At 53.5% G+C, this 21026-nt stretch overlaps 3 protein-coding genes across 5 annotated transcripts; 2 read left to right on the top strand and 1 right to left on the bottom strand.

Annotated features, from left to right (window-relative positions):
- Positions 1 to 10: 10 nt before the first annotated feature.
- LOC114483959 (talin-1) lies at positions 11 to 1847 on the top strand (the record flags this gene model as incomplete). The annotated part of the gene is made up of 6 exons (XM_028494305.2): positions 11 to 154; positions 257 to 382; positions 517 to 579; positions 690 to 872; positions 1023 to 1151; positions 1281 to 1847. Coding segments are annotated over 6 exons (771 nt in total), but the record flags the coding sequence as incomplete, so codon positions are not given.
- Positions 1848 to 7279: 5432 nt separating this feature from the next.
- On the top strand, positions 7280 to 14803 carry TPM2 (tropomyosin 2). Of its 3 annotated transcripts, none has more exons than XM_007108550.4 (9): positions 7280 to 7586; positions 8036 to 8161; positions 11054 to 11187; positions 11286 to 11403; positions 11501 to 11571; positions 11711 to 11786; positions 12287 to 12349; positions 12509 to 12578; positions 13549 to 13881. In XM_007108550.4, exons 1-9 carry the CDS (start codon positions 7473 to 7475, stop codon positions 13629 to 13631), a joined length of 855 nt encoding a protein of 284 aa, XP_007108612.1. In that variant the 5' UTR covers positions 7280 to 7472; the 3' UTR covers positions 13632 to 13881. The 3 variants fall into 3 exon arrangements, with proteins under 3 accessions (XP_007108612.1, XP_007108615.1, XP_007108614.1); XM_007108553.4 differs by lacking the exons at positions 11711 to 11786; positions 13549 to 13881 and adding exons at positions 12031 to 12106; positions 14660 to 14803 and having other exon boundaries at positions 7282 to 7586; XM_007108552.4 differs by lacking the exon at positions 11711 to 11786 and adding an exon at positions 12031 to 12106 and having other exon boundaries at positions 7285 to 7586; positions 13549 to 13736.
- Positions 14804 to 14878: 75 nt separating this feature from the next.
- Positions 14879 to 21025, bottom strand: CA9 (carbonic anhydrase 9; the record flags this gene model as incomplete). Its single annotated transcript, XM_028494304.2, has 11 exons — positions 14879 to 15953; positions 16085 to 16166; positions 16614 to 16640; positions 16771 to 16915; positions 17123 to 17280; positions 18126 to 18192; positions 19247 to 19339; positions 19421 to 19563; positions 19697 to 19867; positions 20121 to 20150; positions 20995 to 21025. Coding segments are annotated over 11 exons (1014 nt in total), but the record flags the coding sequence as incomplete, so codon positions are not given.
- Between the last annotated feature and the right edge of the window lies 1 nt (position 21026).

Raw genomic sequence — 21026 nt, 5'->3', positions numbered from 1 at the left:
CCTCTTCCTTTCCCACTTCGTCCCACCAGGAACAGAATGGGTGGACCCAGAGGACCCCACAGTCATTGCTGAGAATGAGCTCCTGGGAGCTGCGGCTGCCATTGAGGCTGCAGCCAAAAAGCTGGAGCAGCTGAAGCCCCGGGCCAAACCCAAGGTCAGTCCTGCTCCCTCCCTCTTCCCTACCCTCAGAACATCTGCACCTTCAGCCCCCTCTTACTTTCCGTCTCTCTCTGCAACCTTCGTCTGTTCTTTGCAGGAGGCGGACGAGTCCTTGAACTTCGAGGAACAGATACTAGAAGCTGCCAAGTCCATCGCAGCAGCCACCAGTGCCCTGGTGAAGGCTGCATCAGCTGCCCAGAGGGAACTGGTGGCCCAAGGGAAGGTAAGGACTCGGATAGCCAGCAGAAAGGGGGACAGCAGCAGCTTTGCCGTCCACACCTGCCTGCATTGTAGCCGGGAGGCTCTTAGGACCTGCGGAGAGCACAGGTCTAAGCAGGCTCCCGCCCTTGTCCACAGGTGGGCGCCATTCCAGCCAATGCACTGGATGACGGGCAGTGGTCCCAGGGCCTCATTTCTGCCGTGAGTGTATAACTCCCCCTACATCCCTCTGAGCTTCAGAGACTTGAGAAGGCTGGAGAGGGGATGGACCAGGGCAAGAGGCATATTGTAATCTAATCTCCCTGTTTCAGGCCCGGATGGTGGCTGCAGCCACCAACAATCTGTGTGAGGCAGCCAATGCAGCTGTCCAAGGCCACGCCAGCCAGGAGAAGCTCATCTCATCAGCCAAGCAGGTTGCTGCCTCCACAGCCCAGCTCCTTGTGGCCTGCAAGGTCAAGGCAGACCAGGACTCTGAGGCAATGAAACGGCTTCAGGTGAGGAACCCTGACCCATCCCATTGTTCCTTGAGCTGTGCTGCTTTAAACTGTCACCCCCAAGCCATGCTTTCTGTGAGGGAGTTGAGGGACTCTCTCAGCTGGGACCCTACCTGAGTTCTCAACTCATGCTGCCTTCTCTCTACCCAGGCTGCCGGCAACGCAGTGAAACGAGCCTCAGATAACCTGGTGAAGGCGGCACAGAAGGCTGCAGCCTTTGAAGAGCAGGAGAACGAGACAGTGGTGGTGAAGGAGAAGATGGTCGGGGGCATTGCCCAGGTAAGCTCTGTCCCAGACACTCTGAGGGACACTGTCAGCAGGGCGGTCCCAACGCCCGTGCCGGTCTCAACTAGCCTAAACCCTACCACACATACGCACTGACCTGAGTCCCTGATCTCCATCCCTCAGATCATTGCCGCCCAGGAAGAGATGCTTCGGAAGGAGCGAGAGCTGGAAGAGGCGCGGAAGAAGCTGGCACAGATCCGGCAACAGCAGTACAAGTTCCTGCCTTCAGAGCTTCGAGATGAACACTAGGGCGGCCACTTCTGTTTGACGCAGACCCAGCCCAGAGACTGTGCCTGCCACCACCAAAGCCTTCTGGGCTGTCGGGCCCAGCCTGCCACCCCAGCACTGCCCGAAGTGCCTGCCAAACCCCGGGCCTGGCCCTGCCCAGTCCCACTGCACATCCCCTGTCCCTTCCCGGATCCAAGTGCCTTCATGCCCTAGGGCCCCCTAAGTGCCTGCCCCTCCCCAGAGTATTAACGCTCCGAGAGTATTATTAACGCTGCTGTACCTCAGTCCGAACCTGCCAGGGCCCCAGCCCGCTGCACCCCATCGGCAGCTTCCAGCCAGTCCCCACAGCCTCCGCTCTTCTCCTCCTTTTTGATACTGGCGAGCCCCACCCCCAGCTACCTGTGGGGGCCGTGAGGGTGCAAGCCCCCAACAGGTCATGCTCCAATAAAGGTGATTCTGCCTGCAGCCTCTGCCTGGCTTCATGAGGAGGTTCCGCCAGGGCAGGGCAGAGAGTGGGATTCAGTTCTGTACCCACTTGATCTGGCTCAGAAATGGAGTGGGGGCAGACCAGCAGTCTGCCCCGAGGCCCCTTCCTCCTGCTTGCACCCAGATCCCTGAAGTCATCCTCGTCAGGAAGCTGTCCCCGAGGAATCGCACTCCTGTTGTCCCCTAGCTCACTGGCCAGCGCCCGCGCCTCACCAGGTGTCATTCTTCTGTTGCTGAGAGAGACAGCAGCTGCCGCTGCTCTTTGTGGCTGCAAGGGAGACTGTGCTTCATCGCTGCTCAGAGTATGTGAACAAATCCAGTCCCTAGCCAAATCCGAATTTTCAAAAAGCAGCTTTGCCGGAAACAGTAAGCCTATGGATACAAGTGTCTGGGCTTAAGAACTGTGGCCACAGATTTGGTTGAGGCAGTTAACAAGCAAAAAAATTCCAACCTGAGGCTGCCTCAGGTAGGCTCAACTGTTGACTGGGTTGGGCACTTCCAGGCCCTCCCAGGCCTTGCCGCTGCACGGGCCTAGAATAGCGCTAGAAGAAAAGTAACTGAAAAAGCCGGACCCAAGTGTGAGGCCGCATAATCAGAGGAGACCAGAGCTCCCCTAGTGGCCAGGCAGGTGCTGGCAGCCCTGTTTCAGCTGCCCTGCTAACCTGTAGGTTGCGTGGAGGGAAGCGGTCAGGGAGGTGGGTGCTGCGTGCTTCCGCTTCCTTCCACATCCGCCCACGCTGCCCACGCTGCCTGGACCACCTGGCAGTCCTCTCAGATCTTTCGCTATTTTCATGCATGATTCTTTAACCAGCCCTGCTGCCCAGTTTGTTGTTTATTTCCTTGCTTCTCCCTCCAAATAGAACACAATTACCGCCCATCTGCTGCTACTCTTGTCACCTCCTGTCTCCTCCTTGAAGCCATGACATCTTCTACTCTTGTCCCATTAGAGTAAGTTTAAAGTAGACAGAATGAGTTTGTCCTCCCCAGGGCTGCCCATTAGGGGAGGTGCCAACTTCCTACCATCACTCCTGTCGCCTGTGATTAATTCATTCAATATTTACTAAGCCATGCCCATGCTAAGCACTGGAAAACAGAGCTGTATTATCACCTCTCTGACGCAGACTGGCAACTGCAGTACGTACTGCTGTGGCCCCCTAACCCCGGATTCAATGTCCTAGCATCGTTGAGGACCTTAGAGATCAAATCCCTTTTACAACTTCCCCAACAAGTGGTAGTTCAGACTGTTTGAACTCCTCCAGCTATGAGCCCAGGACAGCTGCTGACTCCTGCTACCACTTCCCTGCCATATCCTCAGGAACTGTGACCAATCACGTACCTCTCACTAGTGATGCCTCAGGGAGCCTTCTGGGGAGAGACTTGAATACCCATTAGACCAGCAGTTCTTAAAATGTGGTTGGCCCTCCGGCCCCTAGAGGTTCCCAAGACCCTTTCAGGGGTCCATAATGTCAAGATTATTTTCATAATAATACTAAGACATTATTTTCCTTTTTCACAGTGTCAACATTTGCACTGATGGTGCAAGAACGTTGGTGGATAAACTGCCTTAGTACAAATCAAGGCAGTAGCCCAAACTGTACTACAAATAGTCATTGTAGTCTTCACCACCATGCACTAGCAATTTAAGAAATAAGTGCTGGCTTCTTACTTAAGAATGTCCTTGATGAGGCAGTAAAAAAATATTAATTTTATTAAATCTTAGTCCTTTAATAACAAGTCTTTTCAATATTCTGTGTGATGAACTGAGAAGTATGCATAGAGCACTTCTACTGCACACCGAAGTATGGTGGTGTCTCAAGGAAAGCACCTAGACAATTCTTTGAGTTGTGAGCTGAACTAGCTGCTTTTTTCATGGAGCACCACATTTACCTGCAGGTATGACTGACAGACAAACCATGGTTATCAGACTTGCGTATCTGGCAGATCTTTTCTCGAAAAACAAAAAAACAAAACAAAACAAAAAACCAGAGTGTGTCACTTCAGGGAAAAACCTGACGGTACTTGTTGCCAATGATACAATTCAAGCTTTCAAGTGAAAACTAGAATTTTAGAAAACTTGTTTCTGCCATGAGCTTTACAGCTTCCCCACACTTAACTTTTCTGTTGAAACCATCATGATTTTTTTAATAACATATAATGAAATGTATTGACATTCGAAACATCTGCATAGCTCAGTGAATCATTTTCCAAATGACCAATGCTTGATGTTACAAAATTATCCCTGGGTAAAAGATCCAACCAAAGTGCAATACAGACTAATTGGTTACAATGAAACATTGCACAAAAAGGTTATTTATATGGTTTCAGGTTCCTCATTGCAACTAACCCTTAAGAGCATACCATCTGTCAAGTGTTGATGTAGCATCAAAGAAGAATATCCAGGATCACCCAGAAAGGCTACAAATACCAATGACCCTCGAACAACATGGGTTTGAACGGCACTAGTCCACTTATATGTGGACTAGTTTATTACAGTGCTATGTGCTCTGCGGTTGGTTGAATCCAGGGTTGCAGAATCATGAATACGGAGGAACCGAGCATACAGAGGGTTAAGTTATGGATTTTCAACTTCACAGACCCCTGTCTTGCTCAAGGGTCAGCTATATACTGTTCTCTTTTCCAACTACGTATCTGTGTGAGACTAGATTCTCTTCCTATACAGTACTTTAAACAACCAACACATAGCAACAGATAGAAAGCTCAAGTAGGTTTTGAGAATCCAGTTGTCCTCTATTAAGCCAGATGTTAAAGAGATTTGCAAAAATGTAAAATAACTGCCATGCTCTCACTAATTTGGGGAGGTGAATATAGTTATTTTTCATTAAAAGTATGTTAACATGGTAATGTGTAATGGGTTTGTTTCTGTTACTTTTAATGAATTAATAAATATTGAAATTTTTTCTTAGTTTCCATTTTAATATGGTAAGTATTGATAGGTATGACCCACTCCAACAAAAGCTTTTTGGATCTTCAAACGCCACTCTCAATTTTTAAGAGTGTATGGGGGTTCTAAGATGAAAAAGTTTGAGAATTGGCCCACTAGACCATGAGTTCCCCTAGATCCACATAGTATCTTTGTGAATTCTGAACCTGGTGCACAAAAAATTCACCCGGCAAATGTTTACCAAGTGCCAACTCTATGTCTGATGCTATGCTACACTGGGGATTCAGAATTGAAAAAGACAGTCCCTGTTCTGGAGATCGGTGAAGGAGGCAAACAGGTACAAGGACAGTTATAACAGGGACTATGAGAATGTCAGTTAGGAGCCTTCACCAAAAACATGCACCTATTAGGTGGAAAGGGTGGTCGGGACAAGTGGCTAGGGAAGGCTTCCCAGAAAAGCTGCCACTTGGTCTTTACAGCCATCAGGAATCAGCCAAGGGAAGAGCATTTTAGGGAGAGAGGACAGAATGCATAAAAGGTGGAAGCTTCAAGAAAAGTATGGTGATTTCCAGGTCCTGCACTTAGCTCAGTATGAATGCTGCACAGAAGTACAAGTCTGTGTACTGGGGGTGAGGTTGGAAATGAAAGGAGGTAGAGCTAGAGAAGTGGGCAGGAGCCAAAACAAAGGGCCTTATATACCATATTAAGAGATGTGGATTTTTCCCATTAAAAGAGGGAGGGCGAAGGGAGGGGTTTCGGAGGATTTTAGGGTCCTACTTGCACCAACTTTAAAAAAAGAGTTTTGTGTAACAATGTCGAGGAGAGCTGGGGAACCAGGAGTAAGACCACAACAGACCCAGGCAGGAGGTAATATAAGGAGCTGCCCAAGGCAACCCCAGAGACTTCTGAGGAGGAACCTCATATGTAGGAAGTAGAACATACAGGATTAAGTGGATGTGGGAAGTGAGGGACGGGGGAGCTCTTGATTACCCGCCAGGGGTCTGGCACTGGCTACAGGGTGGACGGAAGTAACACTCTCAAGAGTTTGGGGAAACAAGGAGACGGAGTGAACACCGCGAGATCAGTTTTGTTCCATGTGTAGCAGCAGTCGCCTAAGCAGATCTAAATACATTTCAGAACCCCCTCCCTCCCCGCCCCCATCTCGCCCGGGCCCGGGACCCAGGGTTCCCAGGGTTCCCGCCCCACCAGCAAAAGCCAGGCCTCCCGCCCCTCTGCCCCTGGGGAGCAAGGCTTCCTCCGCCTGGTCTCCCCTTTCCCCCCTTCCAAGGCAGCTCTCCACTTCCTCTCCCCCCACCCCACCCCCAGAAAATCGAAAACAGCCTGGCGCCCGTGCCTCTGATTTCCCGACCCGAGGCCCCGGCTCCCGGAGCTCTTTCTGGTGGCCTCGGTCCGAGGGGACACCACACCCCCAGCTCCTGACGCCCAGCAGCTCAGTAACTCTTACCCTCGCCCCTGCCTTCCTCGCCCCAGCCCGGCCCCGCCTCCCCACGGAAAACATCCCAAAAAAGGGCAGAAAAGAAATTTCAGCGTAAAGCTGGCTCACAAGGGAAGAGAGGAGAGTCCGCCGGGAGAAGGGGAGGAGAAGGGAGGGCGCACGGGGAGGTTAGGCGAGAGCGGGGGTGGGTGGGGGTGAGTGGAGGGGCGGTGGGGCCGGTGGAGCCCGGAGTGGGGCAAGGAAGGGACGCAGAGGGACGCGTCCTGGGAGGGGATGGAGACGGGGGAGGGGAGCGCACCGCGTCCTGCCGGGCAGAAGCCACGTGGAAAATATGCGGGGCACGTGGGGGTGGGGCAGGCGGGGCACGGAGCTGGGTTCCGAGGCCCGGCGACCATGGAGGAGGGGCCCTGGCTCCAGAGGCAGGGGCTGGAAGGGGGAAGAGAGGTCAGGCCCGCCCTCGGGGGCAGCCAGCCGGGCCTCGCCCCGCACTGCGACCGGGGCTCTGGGCTCCCCTCCTGACTCAGTTTCCCCAAGTCCCTGGAGAGACTCTCCGCTATCACTGCCACGTCGGTAACGCAAACCCAGAGTCTGGGACTCGGGGTAAACTGAGGCACTCGAAAGGAGGAGGAGCCCCGCCTTCCAAGAGACATTTAATCCTAGGGGATTTACAGGAAACTTCTAAATTAAGTGCAGCGGCTGCTGCAGCTGAGGTGGGGGACACTCCGGTCCTTGCGCCCGGGCAGCTGCCGTGAGCTCAAACCCCGAAATAGCCCCAGGGCCCCCAGCCGCAGCTGCCACTGGGCCGGGCTGTCACTCAGAAGAAGCGCGGAGCCCCCAGCCCCAGGGTCCCCTCCCCTCTGCAACGCTACGGTGTTTTCTTTCGACAGACTCTCCATCTACTTTCCCTTCAGACGGCCGGGGGAGGGGGGTGTGGGAGGGGGGGAAGGGAGGGGGAGAGGCGGAGCCCTGAGGGGGCGGTCCCGAGGGGGTGGGCGCAGGGGGTGGCCGCGCCCCCCGACCCTGCAGCGCTTCTGCCCCTACAAGGTTTGGGCTGCGGTGGGGGAGGGTCCTGGCCCCCGGCTCCGCCCGGTCCCTCCCCGCCTTTTAGGCGCCCGCGCGGCTGGGACATCCCAGTCCCGGTTGGTCCTCCTCGTCCGCCACCCGTGCGACCACTTCGCGCAGCCAGCCCAGTCAGCCCGGTCCACCACACAGCCCGCCGGCCGGCCGGTCTCCCACCGCAACCATGGACGCCATCAAGAAGAAGATGCAGATGCTAAAGCTGGACAAGGAGAATGCCATCGACCGTGCTGAGCAGGCCGAGGCCGACAAGAAGCAAGCTGAGGACCGCTGCAAGCAGGTGGGGACCCCAGGCCCGGCGCAACCCCCGGCGCATCCCCCGCCGCCACCCCACGATGCGGGTGGGGTAGGCCCTGCCCGCTGCCCCCCAGCCTCTGGCCCGCTGTCCAAGGCTCTCTACTGTCCAGTGTGAGGGCTGCTGGGCCTTCACGGTACCCCCCAGGGCCCTAGCCAGAGGCACGCTTCATCACACCCACCATAGCCTGGGGAGCCCTGGTCTCCCCCTTTCCACTCCTGCCCTTGCAGAGCCATGATGGCCCTTGCTCCTTGGGGTTGGAAGCTCTCTCTCCCCTCCTGCCAGTTCCCTACAACACCCCTGGCTGCACTGTCCCTCCTCTGCTATCCCTCTTCCTCCCTGACAGCCTCTACATATCTCTTAGTACCCCCTCACACGCACCCCTGCCTCCTTCCTGGGCCTGGGCCTGGCTGACTGAGGCTTTTCTCTCCCAGCTGGAGGAGGAGCAGCAGGCCCTCCAGAAGAAGCTGAAAGGGACGGAGGACGAGGTGGAAAAGTATTCCGAATCAGTGAAGGATGCCCAGGAGAAACTGGAGCAGGCTGAGAAGAAAGCCACCGATGTGAGTGTGGACCTGGGGGATGGTGGGAGAGTTAGTGCACTGGGCGGGGTCCCAGACATGGGGATGGAGGGGACCTTCAGCACCAGGACAGAAACCGTTTCCTCGCAGGAACCCAGGCTAGGGCAAAAGCTGGCACAAATAATCCAAGACAGTGGGTAAATCAAAACCACTTCCCACTTCCCCCAGAGGACACAGCGTTGTAATTCCGTTTGGTTCCAGCTCTTAGCGTGTACAGTGACCAAGCAATGAGTCACCGTGGGGGTGGGTGGTACAAGAATTTACCATCCATCTCAACTAATCCCACAGCTGAACATGGAGAGGAGCCTGCAGCTACCTTTTCGGGGTACGGGTTGTGGCTGTAGGCGCTGTTGGGCAGGGGGAGGGAGAGGAGTTCAAAGAGGGGCCCTGACTTGAGCTACACCCCCGGGGGGCCATTAGAAATTCCCTGGCCTTGACTTCTGGCTCCAGCGGCCCTGCTATGCACTGGGGCGCCAGCTCAGGTTCTGTCGGTCCCTCACTTACCCTCATTAAGCTCTCGGCCTCGAGACCATGCCAGGCCACGGGGCAGAGAGACAGAGCCACAAACGCCCACGGCAGCCACCTTGGCAAGTTCCGCTCACTCGGAGATTTCTCTGCCCACCCCCCACCCCCTAACCAGACTTCTCCACCTCCTGCCATTCCCAACCCCTCCCCCCCGAGGTAGGCGAACGGCCATCAGACTTTGGACATGGTACTTTCTCGGCCTCGTGCTCCCCGTTTGCCTTCCACCCAGGCTTAAGTTTAAGATGAGCCTGGGGTTGGGTGGATGGGGGGACTCACATAAGCACGGTCTGAACATCCGAGATCCGAGATGACATTACTGTTCGTATTGACCATTATCCTTGTTCCCCATCCCCCGCTAGCCCCAAGGTTGGTTTCTCTGACCTCCAGCCTTAGGTTTTGGTTCTTCACCAGCCCTGGCACTTGGGAGGGAACTGACCTGCAGCTGCTAGTGAAGACGACCCTGGGCATCTGACACTCTATAAATAACTGAGGCCCAGTGCAGCTGGAGTAAGGACTGGAAACCCAAGGAGCTAGGTGGGGGCTGGAGGGAGGAGGGGAAGACAGGGACAGAGCTGGGGAAGCAGGGCAGCAGCACCAGTAGAAGATAGGAAACGGTGCCCAAACTTATTGTGTGACCTTGAACACAGCACTTAACTTACATGGTGCCTCAGTTTCTCCTTTCTCTCTTGCTTCTCATTTGTGCAGTGGGGACGGCACTGCCTGTCCTGCGGTTAGAGGGCAGCATCCGTAACTGGGAAGAACTTGAGAAGCAGAAAATGGCAAAAGTCATTCCTGTGATGCGGGCTCCAGAACTTCCCAGATTCTCCAGAGTCATTTGTCACCCCACTACCGTGAAGAGTTTCCCTTTTACAGAGTCTCATCTCTCTCTAGAATAGACCTCCAGTGTCCCCCAGAGTCATTCTTCGCAACCCCAGTGCTGTCCCAGAATCCTTCCACACTGAATCATATGGCCCTGTGCCCAGGATGGGCTCTTGTCACTCTAGGTGGCCTTCAGCACCTGGAGGATAAGCTGCAACTACTTTCTATATATGGTGTTGTTTCCCCTGCCGACACTATCACTCAGGACCTGCTTGCTTCTCCCTCTACCCCCAGTGCTGCCACCCATCTCTTCGCTCTCACTCTCTTCTTCCCCTACACTGGTCCTTTCTCCTTTCCAATCCTAAATCTCGGGGTTTCTGTGTTTTGTCCTTGAGGGCGAGACAAGGGATAACCTAATGTTTATGGGGTGTGGACTCTGCAGGCACATATTCAAGTGCTTTCTGCATATTATTTTACAATTTCCCAAGATTGCTTATCATCAGAATCCCTTGGAAGCTTTAAAAAAAAAAAAGATGGAAAGATTTCCAAGCCCCTGCCCTGGAGATCTCAGTTCAGTGGCTCCAGCATGGAGCTAGGGAACCTGGTATTTTTTATACACCTCCCAGATGATCCTGTTATTAATCCAGTATTAGAAGCACTGCATTATCTCAGAACAGCCTACAAAGTAGGAACTGCTATTGTCAACTCCAATTTAAAAAGGAGGAAACTGAGGCTTAGAGAGACTAAATAAGTTACCCAAGGTCACACAAGTAGCTCAAAGACAACAGTGTCACTCAGAGCTGACGCTCTTAACACCAAGTTGCGCTACTTCTCTCATTTCCCTTTATTGGGGCCCTTCTTGCTCTGTCCTCTCTTTCTCAAGGTATCGTCTGTTTCTGTGCACGTTCTCCAAAACCACCATGATTTTGCCTCTGTACTGCAGGATCAGTGGCTGAACTGCCACTCACACTGCCCTCGCACCGACCTCACTTGCCGCGGGCATTGGCAGGGAGCCCCTTGGTACAGCCTAGGGTGTCCTAAATAGGCCTGGCTTGCCTCCGGAGCCTCCCGCTAGGAGTCTGCCTGGCAGCGAGTGACATCACACAGCTTGATTCTGTGATTGGCGGTTTTTAGCAGCACTGCAGTCTGGTTGGCCTGATTCTTCCCCACCCGTTGCCTGGGTCAGGCTCTGCTGAGGAGGAGTCAGGGCTGCCTCAGACCTGGTCCCAGCAGTTGGAGGGCTCTCAGGAGGGATGGAGGGATTTGTGTGCAGATAACCATTGGAGATTATGCACCGTGCTAGAAGAGGCCCTGTAGCAGGGGAGTGGAGCTTGTCCAGGAGGGCATGTTTTGGGCTGGAGCACAGAGTCTGCACAGAAGATGGTTGGTTTGGGAGAAAAAAAAATAGGTTGAAAGTCTGGAGGCCAGGAAGCCTAGGTTCGTTCTGACAAGAATCTTAACCATCCTCTGAAGCCTCTCTGATCCTCAAGGCAGACAAAGCCTTTCTGACCTCTGACCTTTGACTCACAGGCCGAGGCAGATGTGGCCTCCCTGAACCGCCGCATTCAGCTGGTAGAGGAGGAGTTGGACCGGGCACAGGAGCGCCTGGCTACAGCCCTGCAAAAGCTGGAGGAGGCTGAGAAGGCAGCTGATGAGAGTGAGAGGTGGGCAGAGGGGGCCTCAGAGGGTGGGCCGGGGAGGGGGCTGGGAGCTTGTCTCTGCTGGTCCTAACCCGACCCCTACCCCTCTCCCTGCCTCTCAGAGGAATGAAGGTCATCGAAAACCGAGCTATGAAGGATGAGGAAAAGATGGAGCTGCAGGAGATGCAGCTGAAGGAGGCCAAGCACATCGCTGAGGATTCAGACCGCAAATATGAAGAGGTGACAGCCCTGCCCCACTTCCTTCTCACTCCCAAGTCCCAGACACCCTCAGTCATTCACCATGGATCTCCTCCTCCTCTCTTCCCCATCCCCACAGGTGGCCAGGAAGCTAGTGATCCTGGAAGGAGAGCTGGAGCGCTCAGAAGAGAGAGCTGAGGTGGCTGAGAGGTAAGGACACCGCAGGGTGGCAAGTGAAACTCGGCTTGAGCCCATGGCTCTGGGGCAATCTGCACAGTGGGGAGGCAGTTTCCCAGGCGTGGGACCACAGGGACAGGTCCTGCCTCTGACCCCTACCTGCTGCCCCCAGCCGAGCCAGGCAGCTGGAGGAAGAACTGCGAACCATGGACCAGGCCCTCAAGTCCCTGACGGCCTCAGAGGAGGAGGTAGTCACCTCTCTGGACCTTTCTGGGCAATGGCACCTTCTCTAGGCTCACCTTCCCCTCCATCTCAGGCTGCTCTCTCTCACCTGCTAGGGGTCGGGCAAGGCCTGGGGCTCCTAAACTCTGCCTGCTGTCACTCTCACAACTTTGCTCTTCTCTTCTCTCCTCCACCCCTCCCCCACTGTGCCATCTCCTCTGTCTCCCCCACTGTGCCCTCACACCCCACCCTGCCACACACCCCCTGCAGTAAATGTGGGGACCTAGAGGAGGAGCTGAAAATTGTTACCAACAACTTGAAATCCCTGGAAGCCCAAGCGGACAAGGTAGAGGGGGGTAGAGGGGCAGTGAGGATGGGGTCCTTCGGGGGAGGGAGGCGATGGGCCCAGGCAGGGCAGGGCCGGATGTTTGATGGAGACAAAATCAGGAATAGCCTGTGGGGCTCCGTGGAGAAATGAAGGACTAGTGGAGGCAATGAACTGATGGCATGTGTCTGTCCCTAAAAGTATTCCACCAAAGAAGATAAATATGAAGAGGAGATCAAACTGCTGGAGGAGAAGCTAAAGGAGGTGAGAGTCCTTCCAGTCCAAATCCCCCCTCAAGCCCCCCAGTACCTGCCAGAGACCTCCTGTGGCAGGGAATTTGGGGACAGGGACGGAAGAGAAAGTTGATAGTGTCTGGGAGGGCCTAAGCTCTTGTCATTTTCCCCATCTTGCCTTTATGCCCAGGCTGAGACCCGAGCGGAGTTTGCCGAAAGGTCGGTTGCAAAGTTGGAGAAAACCATTGATGACCTGGAAGGTAAAAGGGATATTCCTCTGTACCCCTGAACCTTTTAAAATAGATCCATACTCCCCATGACTTATCTTCCCATCCCATGATACTTGCCAGTGGTAAATTAGGGTTGGACCACCTCGGACTCCACAGACTCTGGCGGTCTGTGCCTCCCATCCAAGTAGATATAGCCCCGTCAACTCCAGTGCTTCTCGAACTTGAGCGAGCAGGAAAATCCCCTCAGAGTTTTTAAAACACAGATTCCTGGGTCCTACTCTGAAATGACTGCTGACTTTGGGCTGAATCTGCATCTAACAAGCTCCCTGGTAATGCTGATGCTGCTGGTCCTTACACCACACTCTGAGTAGCACTGATCTAGACAATTCTGTTTCCAAGGGCAGCACCTTCTTCATTAAATAGAGAGCTATTTGGTTTAATATCTAGGGTTTCATGATAACATTAATGGAAAATACTTTTTGAAGCTAGATTTGGTGAAAACAAACATCCAGGCATTTGCTAGTCTGTAGCTACTTCTCACTGTTACCGACAAAGTTGTGCCTAAAACTGTCTTTCCTTTTTACTTCACTTTCGTAACTCCCTCTTCTCTTGCTTCCAGCCTTCTCAGGCAAGCCTCAGTTTTGTCTCCAGCTTTAGGACTTTAGAACTTTCTGGCTTGAGCGCCCACCCCTTGAAGCAAGCACTCCTGCTTATGCAAAGCACTGTGCCCCCAGGCCCCTGGGGGAGGCAGGAGCTCCTGGGGAGAAGCACCAGTTTGGGGTACAGAGAAGAGCAAAAGACATAGGGGTACAGAGAGGGGAGGAGGGGGCCCTGACAGCTGTCCAGCCTGTTCTTCTGGCCTGTCTCTCTCACTCCATCTTCGTCCACCTCTCTCTGATTCTTGTTCTCTCTTTCCATTACCCTCTCTCCTTCCGTTCCTCTTTCCCTCCATTCCCTCTCCCCACACTCCCACCTGGCCCCCCTCCCCTGGACCCCCCAGACGAAGTCTATGCACAGAAGATGAAGTACAAGGCCATCAGCGAGGAGCTGGACAACGCACTCAACGACATCACCTCCCTCTGAGCCTCTCACCAGTGTGGCCCGTGGCCCCTTCTCTCTTCTCCTTTCCATTCTCTGTATGGGGAGGGGGGCAAGCAGGAGGAGCAGAAATTGCCAACATTGCACAGCCAGGCTGGACGCAGCCTAGGAGAGCCCCCGTCACAGCTGCTGCCCACCCTGGCGTTTGCTTCATCCTTCTATATCCATCCACTCCTCCCTCTACCCGCCAGCCTCTCCCGCTCTCTGCTGCTTAATAAACTCAACTTGGTCTCCACGCTGTTTTCCTGCCCTCCAGAGAGCCCTTCCATCACCCCCACAGAGCACTGGTTCACTGCTGAGACCCTGGCTCCTACAGGCACCCCTGATCTTGTGACCTACCCCTCCTCTACTAATCTCACCCACAAAACACTGTGGCCCACAACGGAACCCCCTCTGCATGACTCTTACTGCTGCATGTGCGCACATATGACCACGTCAGTCAACCACGGGCCCTCTGGTGCCTCTGAGACACACGCCCTTCTACAGACCCAGGCATGTCACTGCCCTTGGAGCATTCAAGCTGTGATTCCAGGATCTAAAAGAATGACTGGAAGGGAAGTGGAATGGTGAGGTGCAGGGGAGGGGCAAGAAGGTTGTGAATGGTCTGGGATGAAGTTTGGAAAGACACTGGATGGCAGCACCATGGGGCTTTCGCTGCAGGTCTGTTTTCTGCCTCAAGTCTGTCTGTCTGTCTGTCTGACACTCCCTTTCCTGGCTCAGTCTTTGTCTTTCCTCCTGCTTCCAACTCTCTTCAACCTTTTAAAGAAGGAGGGTAAATTAGTTTATGACTCAGGCCTTCCCATCCCACCTCTATGGCCCCACAGCCTTGAGTGAGGCATCCCTGTCTGCCTTGTTCAGTCCATCCATTTGTCCCACCCACAGGGTCCTCAGATCCCTGAATGTTTGGGTCTTCCTGTGCCTCCAACCCACTCCATGTCTATTTGTCACATCCCCTGTCCATGCCTCCCCATGTTTCTCCCCCCCACAACCTCACGGGTTGCTTCCCCTCACAGAGACCTTGGCCAGTGCCAAGGAGGAGAACGTGGAGATCCACCAGACCCTCGACCAGACCCTGCTGGAGCTCAACAACCTGTGAGGGCTGGCCCTGCCCCCAGCCAGGCTATAGTTGCCACCGAATAAAACTGATGTTACCAGCATCACGGGGCCCTTTAAGCCTTTCTTGGGTGTTGGGGATGGTGGTGGTGGTTTTCCAAAGTGGAGAAGGTGGAGAGGATGCCCCAGGGAAAGAGTGGAGTTGGAAGGACCCCTGAGTGAGCCAGAGGGGTGGGGCACTGGGCTCACTGAGGAGAGGTTTTGAACAGGCTGTGTGAAGCAGAGAAGCCTGGCAGGGCTGGGGCAACATCTGGCCCTTACTCCCCACAGAGCAAAGGAGCTGCTGTCAGCGGCACTGCCCCATTCCAGCAAGCGGCTGGGCCGGACAGCACGACTGGAAGGCAAAACTGCAAAGCTACATAGGTTTTACTTGAGCAGGGTGAAAACCCAAAAGCCTCAGTGTGCTTTTAAGCCTAGAGACCAAGCCTGCCCACGCACACAGTCATTCCAACAATATCGGTCGTTTCTCCCTGCTTCCTGATAACATCTACATGAGGCAGAATCATGTCCCCCCACCAAAGATGTCCATACCCTAATCCTGTGAAATGTTACCTTACATGGGAAGGGGACTTTAGTTAAGCTAAGGATTTTGAGATGGGGAGGTTATTCTAGGTTAACTGGGTAGGCCCAACATAATCACAAGGGTCCTTATAATAGGGTGGCAAGAAGGTTAAAAGCAGTTGTAGGAGATGTGACAATGGAAGCAAGAGATTGGAGTGATGCAAGGAAGGGGCCACAAGCCAAGGAATGCTTGGCTTCTAGAAGCTGAAAAAGGCAAGAAAATATCCTCTCCTCAGGAGTGTCCAGAAGGAACCAGCCCTGCCAACACCTTGACTTTAGCCCATAAGATTCATTTTGAACATCTGACCTCTAGAACTCTTAAGAGAATAAATTTCCATTACCACTGTTTGTGGTAATTTGTTACAGCAGCAATAGGAGATGAATACACCAGCCTGTTGATTTGGGGAACAAGGATACGCCTTCCACAGATTTTATTAGAAATATTTATTAAAAAAAATATCTTTGGAGGTTTCAAAGGAAGTAGTATAATGGGCAGGACAAAGTCTCCAGCTACCCCTCAGATTCCTCTGGCCAGCATTTCTGCACATTCTCCAAGTTGCAGGCCTCTAGGCAACAGTCTCCGTGACCTCTGCCGGGTGGTAGCTGACACTTCCTTTGGTCCCACTTGGGTGTCTACACAACAGGGAACCCTAATCAGAAATCTCACCAAGGATGAGCTCATTTGCATGCAATTTGCATGAAGCTGTTCTGGACTCCACTTGGGGAGCAGGGGCTGGGCCTAAGGGAGAGGGTTAGTAAAATACCTTTGCTGCCTTCTCATTTGCACAAGGAAGGCGATGCTGGTAACAGCAAAGAGAAGGCCAAAAACCAGGGCCAGGATGTCTCCTGGAGGGAGGAGGAGAGAGACTGCCTCAGGGAGTGAAGAGGAGTCTGTAGGGTTCCCTCAGAGCCTCTTCCACCTGTCCCCCACCCCTGCCCCAAGTTCTCCAGCTTCCCCCAGCGTCTCCGAATCTAGCAGAGGCCAGCAAAGGGATGGGGGTGGCTACACAAGAAGGGGTAAGATAAGCACTTTTTTCCTCTCTAAAAACAAAATGAAAGAGGTTGTTTGGGAAGGAGTATGCAAGGAGATTTCTGGAGCTTCGTTCTGACCAACTCTTGCACTGGGGGCAACAGGGGAACCCCCCTGCCTTGATCTGACGCTATCCTATTGGGGTTGGAGTGTGTTCTGCAGAAATGGAGAGGTAGCAGTGGTGGTCCTGACTAGCCCCTGAGGCTGAACGGTGCCAAGGGATGCCTCCAGCCTCAGGAACCAGAGGAGGGGCACAGACTCACCAGCAGCGAGACAGGAATTCAGGTGGACTGAGGAGAAAAAGGAGACATTAGAGCCAGGGGTTGTGATCACCAGTGACAGACAAATGAGGACACATGGGGAGGATGAGGGACCTGTGGCTGGGGGCAGAGGGCATGGCGTCAGTAGACAAAGCTGCACCTGGCTCATCGGTCCCAGGGCTGCTGTCCACTCCAGCAGGGAAGGAGGCCTCAATTATTCGCCCATTCAAAGGCTGTGTAGCTCGGAAGTTCAGCTGTAGCTGAGAGTCATCAGGTCCCCACAGGGAGTCAGAGAGGGCGTGGAGCTAGGGAGGTCAGCAGACAGTGGGGGTGGGCTCATGACACAGAAGCAAAAGGGTCACAGGCTTACAGCCAGCACCTCAGGGACCCAGTGTCCACGTCCCCCTCATCCCCCACACGGCCACTTCATCTCTTTATGCCTCCTCTTTCTCACCTCCACCTACAACCCTTTCCCCCTCATCCCCTATGTCACCACCACACCCCAGCCCCACCTGCTTAGCACTCAGCTTTACTGTCTGGTTGAACACAGTCCAGATGACTCCCTGGGCACAGGGGGGTGTGGTGAGAGACCCCTCATATCGGAAGTAGCGGCTGAGGTCAGAGGGCAGCAATGCAGATACATCCAGTCCTGGGACCCAAGTCTCAGAGTCTGTGGAGAGGACCTGTGCTGGAGTCCCACATAGATTGACCCCTCCGCCATACACACAACAAAGCTTTGGGGTACAGGAATACATTTTTATCTCCCAGAAGCCAAGCTGACTCAACTCCCTGAAACCAATTCTTCACTGAGTGTATCCCTTCCCATAACTCAGCACAAGACATGACTCAGAAGAAAGTAAAAGGCTTTGGGGCGCACAAAGTGAGAGAATTGCTCCCCTGGCCCTCCCTCTGAGTCTTCACTCTTACTTTGCACACTCTGATAACACGCTGGAATGCAGATTTAAGCCCAGAGTAAATCAAAAGAGAAAATGAGTTGAACAACTTGTAAATCAATACCTATAACTTTAAAAACAGACACAAAACTCAAAAAACACAGTTCTCTCTAGTTTAGCAAAACTTAAGGTCCAGTTGGGCAAGTGAGATTTAAAATGACCTAGAGTGACTGAGAAGGAAAGAAAGATTTCCAACAAAAGTATTTACAAATTTAAAATATCTGATGCTTATGAAGGAGTAATAGACATCTCTCAGAAAAATTTTAGCTCTCCAGACTCAACCCCTGAAGTTCCAAACACAATTTTTTGGGTCTTATTTGGTTTTTGTCTTATCTTAGTTTCTGTCTGGTTTTTAAACATAAAGACTGTGGCCAGCAGTTTGCCTTTGCCTGTTTGCCTGTGTTCGGCTTCATAGTTATTATGAAGGTCACAGTAGGCCAGTTCACATTTCAACCCCTCTGTGTGGGAGGGAGCCCTTCTCCATGCTCAGACCTGAGGCTCCCCAAGGGCGGTTCTTTATGAACAAGGGTATCAAGGGTAGTGGCCAAACCAACAAACTAACCTTCCTCGGCGATTTCTCCCAAATGCGACAGCAACTGCTCATAGGCGCTGTTTTCTTCGGGGCCTTCCTAGGAGATGATAGTGCAAGGTAGATTCATACATGTATTTAGGGTCATGGCTGGAGGCCTGAAGGTGAGGTGGGTTCCCATAGTCCTCCCCCAGTTCCCAGCTCTGAGAACGCTGGGGGAACACAATATCTCATGTATTATTACTCAAGGTCGATATACCCCTACTTTGCAAACTGACGTAACTAGGCAGACTAGTTTTCAATGGCAAATTGGAGAAAGAGGAGGATGGTGGGTCACTTTACTAGGATACAAGGTTCTCAATGATGGGCTCTACTTACTTTTCCAATCTCACTCATCATTAACTCCACACACATTCTATGTCCCCGCCACAGAAAACCCCAATAACCTTTGTATTCATGTTAGCTCACCTTAATAATTCATGTGTTTGAGTTTTGGAGACAGGACATGCTATTTCCAAGGTGCTTCTCTGAACTTTGTGCTGTGAGGCTGGCGTTAATGAGTCAGGGAGGGAGTGAGCCTAACAGGTGTTTCACCATCCACAGGTGTCTCACCATCCCTCCAACCTACTAGCCTCCTCTAATCATTGTGTAGTACTCTTGATCAGTACAGGTCCAAAGAGGTCACTAAACGCTTCTCTAGACAATACTGCATTTCACAAAGGGGAAATTATGGGTTATAAGAGTATTAGAGAAATGACTCTTCCTTATGTCCATTCTACTGCATCTGCCATTCCCCGAATGGGTCATATTCTGAGTCTTTACATGTACTGTTTGCTCTGCATGGAATATCTCCTTTTCTTTCTCACTAGTGAAGGCTTCAAGTTTCACCTCCTCTGTGAGGCCTTCCTTGACTACCTTGTTGACTCTGCGTCCTGTGTATATGTCTATCCTGTCAGCCTCCCTCACTGGCTGTGGGGAGACAAGGATCCACAGTTTCGGAATCTTTTGCTGGGGCCCAGCTCACAGTGGGTGTTAATGAAAGAACTAATGAGTAAATGAAGATGATAGCCAGGTGCGGGGTGGGGTCTCTGGGGCAAGATACTCTGAGCCCGAGGGCTGGGGAAGCAGGGGTGTGGGGTGTCCAGGGCTGGTACCTGCAGAAAGGCGGCCAGCACGGCCAAGCCCCCCGGGCGCCCCAAGGCCTCGTCAGCTTTGGCAAATGCAGTGCTGAGGTGAACCACATGGATCTGGAGAGGACACGGTAGGAGTGGGCGAGATCCCCTACCCCGCGCCCCACTTCGACCCTCCGCGGACAGCTGCGCGCTCACCTCGGCAGGGAAACGGTGACCGCCAACCGTGTGCTCCGAGCCCGGGCGACCCGCAGCCCCCCAGTGCAGATGCAACTGCAGGGCCCGGTACTCCTGCCCGGGACCCAGGGCCATCTCCAGCCCGGGAGGCAGACTCAGCTGCACTGCGTGGTGAGAGGCAGGTGAGCCGGGCCCGCCCCTCTCTCCGGAGAGAGGGAGCCTAACTCCCAGGGACAGTCCCTCATCCCCAAATAGCCTCCGCCCCTTCCCCGAGGCTCCGCCCCGAGACCGCCTCACCGGTGTGGCCATTGTTGCGCAGGCGCAGTTCTGGTTGTGGCGGGAGTTCAAAGCCAAGGAGTTCCAGGCGTCGCAGGGCTGGGCAAAACGCGGTGAGCTCTGGACGGATATCTACCGGGGATTGAAAACGGCCAGCGCAGGCGGGGGACACCTGGGGCCATGGCGGCGCGCCTGGAGTGGGAGAGTATATACAGGAAGTTTGATGACAAGGTCAGGAACTTTTAGGGCAGCTGAGTAGAAAAAGTGATGGGGTCGAGTCAGGAGGCATCCGGACGGGAGATAGAAATAAGGGACGTGGAGGGAGAGAGGCAGCGGGTGGTGTCAGGGACTGGCAGATGTGGATACGGGGGAAGAGGGCGGGGGGTGCGGGCATCAGCAGAGCTGGGTGCCCAGATTGGGTCTGTGCAGGGGGTGGGTGTCTCACCTCCATAACGCCAATGACTGTGGTCATCCCCTGCATAAATGAGAAGAATGAAGAGGCTGATCTTTGAGCCCAGTCCCTCCCCAGCGGCCAAAAGGAGGTGGGTCTCCTTCACTAGCAGAGGTTCACAAACTCAGATGTCTTACAGAAGCATAGCAGGTAACAGAAATGCCTGAAGCAGGCAAGGTGTAAAGCACTATAGATGGCATCCAAATAAAACGCCACAGCTTGATGGGCCACACAAAGATCCTGCTGGCCCCGGAAATACCAGTTTGCGACCACTGTCATAGGGTCTGTAAAATGGGTGGAGGCCTCAGTTCCCAGGCCCAAATCAGTAGACCTTTTTCTCCCTTATTCATCCCTCCTCCCCACTCATCCTGTTCCCTTTCTGGTCTCCAGCTCGTTTTCCAAAGTTCCTGGCTTGAGAGTCAAGATACCAGGTTCTCCTACCTGCTGTTTCCTTAGTCCTAGGTCTCAGTTTCCTCATCGTAGGCTGAAGATGAGGTGATTTCTACAAGCCCTTCCTGCTCTTCCTCTGGTACACCCCCATCCTTCCTCTTCTCTCCCCTCATACTTTTACTTCTCTCCACCTTTGTTTTCTCTCCACATTCCTATCTTTCTCCTCTCCAGCCTCCCCCTTTCTTCTTTCCCATCTCTTCCTCCTTACCTCTCTCCATCTGTGCCACTTTTTGTCTCCCCATCTAGCTCTGAAAGGGGGTAAAGGGCTAGTGGCACGGGAGCCCCTGGGGTTGGGAAAAACTACCATCAGAGTACAGGCTCCTCTCCTTCCCTGAATAATCCCTACCTGGGTTGGGGTTTAATGAGGGGAAGCTTCAACCTCCTGGAGCCTAGATTTGCAGAGCTGATGACCACTTACCTTTTTTGTCTCTGTGGGCATTATTCTGGGGG

This window comes from Physeter macrocephalus, chromosome 9 (assembly GCF_002837175.3).
Source record: "Physeter macrocephalus isolate SW-GA chromosome 9, ASM283717v5, whole genome shotgun sequence".
Taxonomy (NCBI): domain Eukaryota; kingdom Metazoa; phylum Chordata; class Mammalia; order Artiodactyla; family Physeteridae; genus Physeter; species Physeter macrocephalus.
This window is presented reverse-complemented; position numbering and strand designations above follow the sequence as displayed.